Genomic DNA, 12,103 nt, shown 5'->3' with positions numbered 1-12,103 from the left:
CCATCTGATTCATAATGTTCTTGAAACTGTATTTGTACCAATAGGAATACAAAACTACACTTTTAAAAATGCAATCTCTTGAGCGAGGCTTGCATCAGTTGTCATTGAAGTAAGCCTATGAGTTATTAGTGATGTGAGTTGGCCATACTCTTCCATTTTGCTCATAGCTGTCAATGTGTGTGTTCATCACTGTTTTTTCCTGTTAGCTGAGATTTGTCTGTGTCTTGTGTACATGCCCTTATGTGTTTTCCTCTGCAGGGACATTGCCTTCTTAGTGTTTTGTGCCCCTCCAGTAGTCCCTTCAAGTCGTTACAATTTGTGTGCTGAAGTATGCATCTCTGTAGTTTTACTTTATGTGCTTGCAGCCTCAAGAGCAACTTCATGTGTGGCATAGAGCTTAGTGTGGCACCCACATGTGCCTTAGCTCCCTTCATTGCATTTCATGACTATCATGGGGATATGAGATCTGTTTTCTATCATTCTGTGGGCAAGGGAAAGCTCTATAGTAAGTTTGTCTCAGGTTTCAGTAGTTCCCCACTCTGTTTGCATTTGTTGGAAGGTAATGAGAATGCGCAAGAGAGGCCATGTGCAAAGAATGCCCTTCTTAGACATCTTTTCTCTATGAGAAAAGATGTCTAAGAAGGGCAGTTACTCCTCCAGGGAACCCCTGCTTAGATCTTCTCCCCACCCTCCAATTATTCTGCCTTCGCCAAGACTACCTCCCTCAGCGATGACTCCTGGGGGGTACTAATGCCCCCTCCTGTCATAGCAGTATGTCTTAGCTGAGGATGTGATCAAGCAAGTTGCGGACTTCTGGATTGAGGGCGGTCAACCACTTCCGCAGACTTCAGCAGGTGATCTTCAGAGGGGCCCCATCATCATCCTGCACCACATGGAAACTTAAGAGGACCAAGTATCCTCCCAGTCAACCTGTCCTCTATCTTCCTGCCTTAGACCAGATAAGAGCAATAAAGAAGCATGCAAGAATAGGTCCAGAGCATAATCAGTAAGGTTGTTGGATTCCAGCATTTGCAGGTTGACCCACAATGTGCTGCTGGAACATTTCTGGCAGTAAGGTATCCGGCTCAGAAACTGTCAAGTAGGGCCTGGAGCTTATATTTTTAAGGGTCCCTCAGAGCAATCTCTTGGCTGGACAGATAAGAAGGGACTTTGGTCAAAGATATAAAGGATGTTGTCCCACCAGAGAAGTGGCCTGCCATCAAAAGCTATGTAGGACCTTTGGGGAAACCCACTCTTACATTGTAAACAGTTTGGGTATCACGGGCCAACATCCTGAACAAGGGAGAGTCCTTCCTGACAGTGCTACAGCAGATCTCTCTAGAGAGTTGGTTGAGCCTCAGGAACTGACCTTTTCTTGTGCCACCCTGCTACACACTCCTTAACCAAGTTGGTAGTATGCCTGGTGATTAATATAAAAAGAGGACTTTGGTAGTATGCCTGGTGATTAATATAAAGAGAAAGGACTCTCGCAGGCATCATCCCCACTACCTCCCTGGAACCAAGGTTCTGGTAACAAGAACAGGCAGGTCTACAGGGCAGGAGAGCAGGGAAGAGGGAGGCTCAAGGTGAGACACTTGTTACTTCCCCACCCCTCTCTTGGCTGCTGTGGGTAGTGGGGTGACTGAGGACCAAGTGGCTGGTATGGCAGCAACACAGGCTGTTAAATTGGACAATCCTGCACCTCCAACAGGGCTACAGTCTTATTTTCATAATAATGAATAATATTTGCCTTTGACTTGTGTATAATCTTACTTTGGTATGCACTTGCAATCTATTTCATATCCAGACCGTATTCAGCCTGCTTATTTGATTTTTTTATTTTTCATTGAATGCAGACTCAAGAAAAACTTTACTAGATATCATTGTTCCTAAGTATTTCAAAGATTCAACTCAAACCCTTCTCTACCTCCTCATTATTTCTGTTCCTCTTACATGTATTTGAGTCTTCTCTATGTATGGTACATATATGATGCACTGTATTGACCAAATCTTGCAGTGTATTACTTAGTAAACCTCATCATCTCAGACTAAGTATGTTTGTCAAGTTTCTATTGTTGCTCCAATCACAAACCTTCCCCACCATCTTCGACTCTGTTTTTCATGAGGAAATCTTTGAGAAAGGTAAGCACCAAAGATGAAATGAGACTCTTTGTTGTGCTCCATTGATTTAGGTAATGATAATTTAAAATTATCTCAAATGTTAGATAATTTCTAACTTAGTTTTAATAATGACAGTAGTGACTGGCTGTGCTCCAACACCCTAGGAAATTGCTCCACCCTTATATCTCTTGAAAATTAGCACTCCATTCTTGATTAGTGAATTAATGTTATTTCTTATATTAAGCAGATTAATGCAACCATTTTTAGTTTTGAACTAATATGGGTGGCCTAGAGGATTCATTCTTAAATGATGTTGCATAACAAACTCAGAAGAGTACCAGAAACTAGGGAGAGTACCTGAAGCACAAAAAATTATTGACTGTAAGCTATTTGGCCAGTGTCAGAATATATGTATATGTTGGAACTTTCAAAATGTTCCAAAGATTTATTATTTTCCCATGGAATAAAACTTAATTATAGTATATGGAATTCTTTATTCAGCCCAGTAGTTATATATGGAATTCTTTACTCAGCCCAGTATACGCTGTGAATGAGATGACAGCTTATCAGATTCAAAAGTCATAATCCTCACTCCAGGCAGTAGATATATTTCAGGTGTAGATAGTGAGTGGTACATTCTTTGCCTAATGAAGAATGCACAGATCAGATTGATAGAGAACAAAAGAATTTTAATATCTCAGGTTTTCTTTAAGGTTTTTGGGGGCAGTAAAATTTGCTTGTAATACTATTATGATTGTGTATGAGAATGTTGTTTAATGGTTTTATCACATAATATATGAAATCTTTTTCAGATGCTATCATGTCGATAATGGCAAGCATATTGTTTGTATTTGAATACTCATGCATTTCTGTTTTTTTAATTCTAGGCATGAATTAAATTGTAACCTTGATGAGGCCAATGACACTTATCCTTGAATTTAAATATAATTTTGCCTTTTAAGGTTAGCTAATCCCTCAAGTTTTTTATGATTCTGAATTTTCAGTTGTTGTGATTAGCAAAAAAGCAATAATAACTGGTTGTACAATATGGAAAAGTGGCATTCATATTTCAGTAGTCCCAAAAAAATTTTTATGGAAACAAAATTATGAAGCATCTTAAAGTTTTCACAACATTATTTTGAGTGAATCACCAAAGCTAATTGTTTTAATTAGTAAATATAAGGAATTATCAGATTATGTAATGTTTCCTGATATCTCACTAAGGTTTTAGCAAAGATAATTGAAAAATGGTAATGGTCAGTGTTTTGAAACCAAAATGACTTACTTTATTTTTTACTGATTTCTTGAAGGATGCTCCAGACATCAAGAAATTTATCTCTAAAGTGGAAGATTTCACATCAATTAAAGACTGTATTTTTAATTTTTACACTTTTATGAGACTATGTTTGATAGTTCGGGACTTATAACATTTATTACCTTTTCAGAATCGGGCTTAGATTATCACTTGGAAAAGGATCATGAACCTGGTGTGGCGTTAGATCCAGAGAAGACATTAGCTGATGTCAATTGTACTGAATTTGCTGTTGTAAGAGATAATAGTAAGTACATTGTTTAATTAAGTTCTGTGATGTCAAAAGAAAATTGGATGGCAGTCATAGATGTTTGGCTCAGGCTTTTTTGTGTAGCTTTGCTTGCAGTATTGAAATTGTGTTGTACTATGTATAGTCATTCCAAAATTAAAGGAGTATGTACCATAGTCATTCCAAAATGAAATGAGTACTATAGTCATTCCAAAATCAAGGGGGTACTATAGTCATTCCAAAATGAAAGGAGCTCCCTGGCAGGGCTCTTTTGGGTCCTCTATATGTGTGGTTAATCTCTGCATATCTGCTGAATGTATAACAACAACAGAGAAAGAAAACCATTTCTCCCATTACAGGTGCCAAATATCATCTTTTTCATTACACAGAATTCTAAGTCAGTTACAGGTAGTGTTCGAGCTACGATAATTCGTGTTATGATAATCCAATTTTACGATGGGGTTAGCAATTACGTAATATTAATACGACAATATTTTGAAAATATTTTGAAATTTCACTCATAACGGGTACAGCCCAGCAGCATAAAACCAGGCAGCAAGAGACAGACCAAATTACAATAGCCTAACTTTATCCCATCTTGTTAAGTTAAAAAAAAAAAGCAAAAGAGAATTATGAAAGTTTTGTTTTAACTTTTTACTCGTTTGGTAAATATGTACAGCCATGAACAACTGAACGAGACAACCGAATTGGATAACAACATCCATTTGGCTTGTATTTAAACTATCGTACGATAGTAAACAATTACCACAGTTATGTTATGAATGACATTATGTATAATGTATAAAAGGACTGATATATTTTTAGGTAATAACTTTGTTCGCTTACTAGGTCAAAGATTAACAAGGAAACATACTGTTAAATTTAAGCAAAGTTGTAGCTGAAGCTAAGAACACTTTTCGAGCTGCTAATGACTGTTATTGTGCATCGGTGGTAACAAAGATAAAACTCCCATAAACTTATCCGATCAAACACAACCATAGATAAAGTTGAGAGATAATCATTTTAATCAAAACTTCAGGTCTTGAAAGAATACAGTTTACTGCTGTTTTCATGTGCTACGAAGAAATCAAATGAAAATAGCGAATGGAATCATGTAATTTTCCTTACACAATAAACATGCCCTTAAAGCAATCTGTTAATGAACAAAATAATTTAGTTCCCAACGAGACATTTAAACTCATATTTCGACTTAAAATTAACATGTCTTATAACGAAAAGATGACCTTGTCTCATATAAGTAAAGTATATAGATATTATTTTATGCTAACTAGAAGCAAAACAATTGGCTCCGAATTGAGTTAAATACAACGAAATAAACTCGTATTTGCCATCAGCTGACTTCCAAACCAAAACATTGACCACTTTGTTAGTATTTTATGATACAATACATAATGTGAGAATAATATACAGTAGTGCCACAGGTTACAAAATTAATCCATTCTGAAGCGGCCTTCATAACCTGATTTTTTCGTATCTAGAGCTACGTTTTACATGTAAATTGCCTAATTTGTTCCAAGCCCTACAGAAACACTACAGTAAATTTTATAATAAAGCTAAATTGACCAATAAACAATGAAATACAACAAATTGGACCATTCAATACTTAACTTACCTGTTACTGTACCTGTAAATAAAGTGTATTAGTGTACAGAGTACAAGAAATAGTGTGTGTATATGTACGTACGTATGTAGTAAAATGTGGAACCTTACCTTTTGAGTGAGGTGATGTCCGAAAGTGGCGACAAGGGGGAGGACAAGCGGCAGAAAACATGAACACTCAACTTTATGAAACACATTAAAAAATGGCAGAAAACATTAACACTAAATTTTACGAAGCACATTAACAAATGGCAGAAAACATTAACACTTCATGATTATCTCCATCTTTGTCTCCATAGAAAGCATCCTCTTCTTTCTGTGAACTTCAGCAACATTCTTGGGACCCATGGCTAATAATGTAAGTCATTAAGTTCACACACAACACGATAAAGTAACTTACAGTAAAACGAAAGCGAAATTACTAACACGAATTTACGTTAACAAACGAAATATATGTGAATGAACAAATTTCAGAGATGTTTACGATAATCCTGCCGCAAAAAATGGTCAAGGAACGCCTTTACATAGAAGCATGATGGGACAGATGCTGACCAATAGGAGAGCAGGGTTTTACGGCAGTGACTAGCATCAGGAACCAATGGGAGAGGGGGAGGATGGTGGCGAGTCTACTGAGTTGGCGGCGCGCCAGTTTTAAAATTGTTCTCGGCGGTCCAGGCGAATCTCGGACTTTACCCTTTCACAACCTGAATTATTTTCATATACAGAAGCAAAAAAATCTTCGTCTTTGCTTTTGTAACCTGAATTTTTTGTATGTAGGGACTTTTGTATGTAGAGATTCCACTGTAATAGGATAGAGTAATGTATAATTTTTAGAAGATTCGTGGAAAAGATGCATATTCGTTATGTTTTTATTCCATAATTATATGTAGGTGTCAGCAGCCTGATTGGTAACGCTCAATTATGCCAATATCAGTCCGAATCTGAGTCCGATTTACTGTGGTATCTGTCATCGTATATGCTAGGCTTACTTGTTAATGTTATTCAATTTTTCTTAGCACTGAATTATCATGAGCCAATATGCATTGAACCTAGAGAATTAGCTCAAATTAATAATTACTATGCCATATATGTGTAAGTATACAGTTGGTCCCCCGTATTCGTGTTCTCCGGACTCACGGATTCGCGGATTTCTCTCTGGACCATCTCTAACCATTATTTGCGGGGAATTCATCTATTCGCGGGGTTTTTCGATGATAAATAGTCACTAATTAGTGTATTTTGATGTTATTTTCATGCCTAAATACATTTTTATGATACAAAAATGATTTACTGTTTTTAAAATATTAAAATTGATCAATACTGTATTATTAAGTTTTATAAGATTAAATGATATCACATGTATGTTTTTGTATGATGAATGATTTATTAATTTTAAAATATTAATATTAATGTAAAGAGCAATCAATTCATTAAAGAAAATAACTACAGTGAATTAATAAGATTTTAGTTTATAAATTTCAAAAATTATGTAAGAATGTAAGAATGAAAGAAATCCCAGTCTTCACGCATCTTTCTTTCGAACTCTCTCTCTCTCTCTCTCTCTCTCTCTCTCTCTCTCTCTCTCTCTCTCTCTCTCTCTCTCTCTCTCTCTCTTATAGAGATGTATGTTTTTGGGATGATAAGTAAATGATTTACTAATTTTCAAATATCAATATTAATGTAAACAGCAATAATATCAATTCATTAAAGAAAATACTAAAGTGAATTAGCAAGATTTTAGTTTATAAATAAAAAATTATGTAAGAATGAAAGAAAATCCATTTTACCCCCATCTTGTCTTTGAACTCCACTTAGCCAAGCTGAGATTGCTGGGGTCCAACAGCTGTCAAATATATCAAGTAATGTGACAGGAGGCCCGGGGAGTGTGTTGCCCACTCAGGATCATGTAAATTCTCTCTCTCTCTCTCTCTCTCTCTCTCTCTCTCTCTCTCTCTCTCTCTCTCTCTCTCTTTACTGAGATGAGGGAATTTCTATGGTACATTGTATGTTTATTAATATTTTTGCATAATAATAATAGTAATATAACAAATTTCAAAATTCATATGTGACAGTATTTTAAAGAAATACAATAATCTATCCATTATTTCACTTTTAAATAAGGATAACTCTCTCTCTCTCTCTCTCTCTCTCTCTCTCTCTCTCTCTCTCTCTCTCTCTCTCTCTCTCTCCACACAAGATACGTATGTCATAGTGGTAACTCTCGCCCCCTGTTTGGGCTGGAAGTGGATGTATAAGTATATCTTTAAGGACATTACTACATTTTATAGTAAAATAATAATATACAGTACTAGTTTACAAATAATATTAAGTTTAATGAGAATAAACAGTAACAATAACATTCTCTCTCTCTCTCTCTCTCTCTCTCTCTCTCTCTCTCTCTCTCTCTCTCTCTCTCACTTACATATATTTATTTGTTTTGTAGTATAAATAAATGATTTACCTTATAACTAATTTTCAAATATTAATAAGATTAATGAAAAATAGTGATTCCCAGTCTTTTTATCCACATGGAGGAAGGTGGGCAGGGGAGTAAATGACAGTTTGATATATGAATTGGCAGAGGGGAAGGAGTCAGAGTCTAGGAGTTATTCTCTCTCTCTCTCTCTCTCTCTCTCTCTCTCTCTCTCTCTCTCTCTCTCTCTCCATTATTATTCTCTTTGTCTCAGAAATAATTCGTAATTTCACTCGTGATGGTCAGATATATGATGCTGCCATTCAATGGTCTCTCTCACTCTCTCTCTCTCTCTCTCTCTCTGTTATTGGCTGTAGGTATATATTTTTAATGGTAAAAATGTTTAAGATGACTTTGAAATGATAATAATAATATAACCTCAAAGATTAATTCAGTAATAGGTTAGTAATTTTAGGTATATTTGAAGTAGAATGTTATTTAAGGTATACATTTGGTATCTGAACTTTCAAGATAGGCAGTTATAAGCATTTTTAGTAGTGGATTTGACTATTCGCGGGTTTTAACTATTAATGGGGGTGTCTGGTACACATTCCCTGTGAATATGGGGGAAACACTGTACTGTGTAATGTAGGGTACGCTACCCTTATGTAAAGATGGTACTGGTTACCCTAATGTAGGCTAGGCTATATTCGAGATACAATTTTTTTGACATACGATGGGTTTTTCGTAACCTAACCCCATCGTAAGTAGGAGAATACCTTTACATGGGTTCATGATTGATGAAGTTTTTTTATGCAATAACAAGAAACGGAATCAGATTTTTTATCAACAAGGCATCTCATTTTGGTGCTGTTGCCAGAATATATTTCAAACAGCTTCATGTGCATTTAAATCTATGGATAAACTGCTTACATTCTCTCCAGGGGACACTTTCTGTGGTCACGGTATATGTCAGGAGGTATTTTCCCTTTCTACAAATATCTTGATTTCTTAGTATCACAGATAAAGAATACATTGTTAAGCAAGGAAATATGAAAAAAAATGCACCTTGACTTTTACCTTAGTGATGGTGTGGAAAAAAAGTTTGATTGAAAAAAAATAGTCTTTTAAAACTTAAGATGGGCTACACTCCTCGTTATAGGTAATATGTATATAGGAGACAGTGATCAGTGTTTTTAATTCATAATTCAAAAAATGAACAAGAAATATATCACCTACGTCTATAGCATTAATTAACCCTCTTACGCCGACTGGACGTATTTTACGTCGACATTTTTTGTCTCCCGTGTGCCGACTGGACGTATTTTACGTTGACTTACAAAAGTTTTTTTTAAAATTCGCGGAAAAATACTTATAGGCCTACCAGCCTAAAACTTTTGAATCACGCGCCTTGGGGGATGCTGGGAGTTCACGGATCAGGGTGTTGTTTTGTTTACAATCGTTACGCAGGCGCGCAAGCGCGAATTTCTTTCTTGCCGCACTAAAAATTATCTGTGACACATCTCGGAAATTATTTCGTCACTTTGACATAATTTTTGTACCATTGTAAATTAGCTGTTACATGAAGTATTATATATGAAAATGTGCGCATTTTTATGTAGAATACAACAATAAAATACTCATGATTGTAGCTTTTATCAGTTTTGAGATATTTTCATATAAATAACGATAATTGCCAAAATTTCAACCTTCGGTCAACTTTGACTCTACCGAAATGGTCGAAAAATGCAATTGTAAGCTAAAACGCTTATATTCTAGTAATATTCAAGCATTTACCTTCATTTTGCAACAAAATGGAAGTCTCTATCACAATATTTCGATTTATGGTGAATTTATGAAAAAAATAACATTTTCTTTACGTCCGCGCAGTAACTCTTCCAAAAAAATCATACATGCGATTGTGGTAATGTTTGCACCATTTTAAATTAGCCGTTACATAAAGTTTTATATATGAAAATGTGCGCAATTTCATGTAGAATACAATAATTGAAGGTTGTAGCTTTTCCCATTTTTGGAATATTTGCATATAAATCAGATAAATAGAAAAAACCACGTTCGGTCAACTTGACTCTACCGAAATGGTGGAAAAACGCAATTGTAAGCTAAAACTCTTACAGTCTAGTAATATTCAGTCATTTATCTTCATCTTGAAACAAATTCGAAGTCTCTAGCAAAATATTCAGATTTATGGTGAATTTTAAAAAAATCTTTCCTCTCCTCCGCGCGTGGATTCTCCGCCACAAATCTCCGAAATGCGTACGTACCATTCTCGGAATATTTGCTCCATTTCATATTAGGCATTTCATAGAGTTTTATATATGAAAATGTGCGTAATTTCATGTAGAATAAAACGAAAAATATTTGAAGGTTGTAGCTTTTCTTATTTCTGAAATAATTGCATATAAATAATATATATATAAAAAAATCAACATTCGGTCAAATTTAACTCGTCAGATATGGTCGAAAACTGCAATTGTAAGCTAATACTCTTACAGTATAGTAATATTCAATCTTTTGTCTTCATTTTGAAAGAAATTTGAAGTCTCTAGGACAATATTTAGATTTATGGTGAATTTTTTTAAAAAATATTTGTTTACGTCAGCACGTTACGAATTCATGCATTATTTTGTGATAATATTTTCTCTGTGTTGCTTTTATTGTTTTACAATGTGTTATATACCAAAATGATCGTAATTTAGTGTAAATTACAACGGAAAAAAAAGTAACTTGTTACCTTTAACCGTTTTGCGCACAGCGCGATTTGAATACAATTATATATGAAATTTTGTTTTTGCCCTATCATATATTGCATTATTTATATATGATAATGATAATTTTTTTCATTTCTGATGGTTGCATACTAAACTTCAGGCAATGACAAAAAAAGGAGCCAAAAATGAACTCTTAATCTTGAAAACTAAGCGCGCTGTGATTTTTTGAAAAAAATATTTTTTCCGCTTCCGCGCTCACTCTGAAACACCTCCGGCACACGGGAGACAATTTTTTTTTTACCGCTTCGGCGTAAGAGGGTTAAATACATTTAAGTATCTAATTATGTAATAGTGATAAATGTACATCTACAAGCACTGACAAAATATAGTTAAGATGGACATATGTTATAATAAAGAAAAAAAAGCTTAAGATAAAACTAAGATTTTGAAGAGGGAGAGAGAGAGAGAGATCAGGAGCAGGGCTGAATAGGAAGGAGATTGAAGTGCCTGTAAATTAAAAACCCCTATAATCTAATAATTATAGCCCAAGAGTTTGTCTCAAAGACATTCAAAGGTCTGTTACTCACATATCCGTTGTTTTTGTAAAATTGGCAACAGAGCAGATCTTCAAATGCCACACAAGAGAAGCCTCTTCGTGGTGGTAAAACTATAATAGTAGTGATTAGGTAGTAGTTTCTTAGTCATTAGTACCAGTAGAATATGAAGAAGTTAGTAGGAAATAGTTGGTTCATTTATAATATGTTAATACAGTAATCCTTCAGTGCTTTAAAAAAAACCATCTTTGGTACTGCAAAATATGGCAATTATTGCTTTAAAGTATGATTAGGATGTGGTTTATGTTTTAATGCCCAGGAAAGTGCAATTTCACAACTTCTTTTAAGAGTGATTAGAATTTGCAGTAATGCATTACCTATCCTTTAGTAAATGCAAGTGCAAATTCACTTAAATGGTTACTTAGAATTACAGAGCTTTTTCTCAAAAGATGAACAAAAGATAATGTTCTCATAAAAATTTCAATCTAATTTTCATTATTCAACACACCCAGACCAGGGACCAAGGCCCCAAAGATACGTATATGATACATATATACACTGCGATATATAGTTATATGAATAATGAAAGAAGAGAATGTTTATGGAGTGAAAATTTGCATTAAAATTTAAAATAGTTTAAACATGGTACTTTAATCACAATAAGTAAGCACTAATACAAACCATGAAACAAAGTGAAAATACAAGTTATACAATAGCATCAACCTACTGTACACTGTTTCTTCACAAACTACCTATCACCTATTATATATACTGCAGCGTATGTCACAATACCCCAATCACCAAGTATTACAACGACTCTACATTAGATTATTACATGCTTGCCTACCAATTCGGCAGTCTGAAGTTCGATTCTCCGCTCTGCCAGCGTGGAACCAGAGGAATCCATTTCTGGTGATTAGAAATTCATTTCTCGATATAATGTGGTGCGGATCCCACGATAAGCTGTAGGTCCCATTGCTAAGTAACCAATTGGTTCCCAGCCACATAAAAAAATATCTGATCCCTCGGGCCAGCCCTAGGAGAGCTGTTAATCAGCTCAGTGGTCTGGTTAAACTAAGATTTACTTGTTATTATTAGATTCATATAAACCTTTAACATAGA

At 34.9% G+C, this 12,103-nt stretch overlaps 1 protein-coding gene across 1 annotated transcript in view; it reads left to right on the top strand.

Annotated features, from left to right (window-relative positions):
• LOC135220558 (target of rapamycin complex 2 subunit MAPKAP1-like) overlaps positions 1–12,103 on the top strand; it is a 290,454-nt gene that overhangs the window by 248,905 nt on the left and 29,446 nt on the right. The window contains exon 8 of the mRNA XM_064257774.1: positions 3,567–3,680. Coding sequence (XP_064113844.1) covers positions 3,567–3,680 — 114 coding nt within the window. The remainder of the gene's footprint in view (positions 1–3,566; positions 3,681–12,103) is intronic.

The sequence above is a fragment of the Macrobrachium nipponense genome, chromosome 2 (genome assembly GCF_015104395.2).
Source record: "Macrobrachium nipponense isolate FS-2020 chromosome 2, ASM1510439v2, whole genome shotgun sequence".
NCBI lineage: Eukaryota > Metazoa > Arthropoda > Malacostraca > Decapoda > Palaemonidae > Macrobrachium > Macrobrachium nipponense.
Note: the sequence above shows the minus strand (reverse complement) of the source record. Positions and strands in the feature narration are given on the sequence as shown.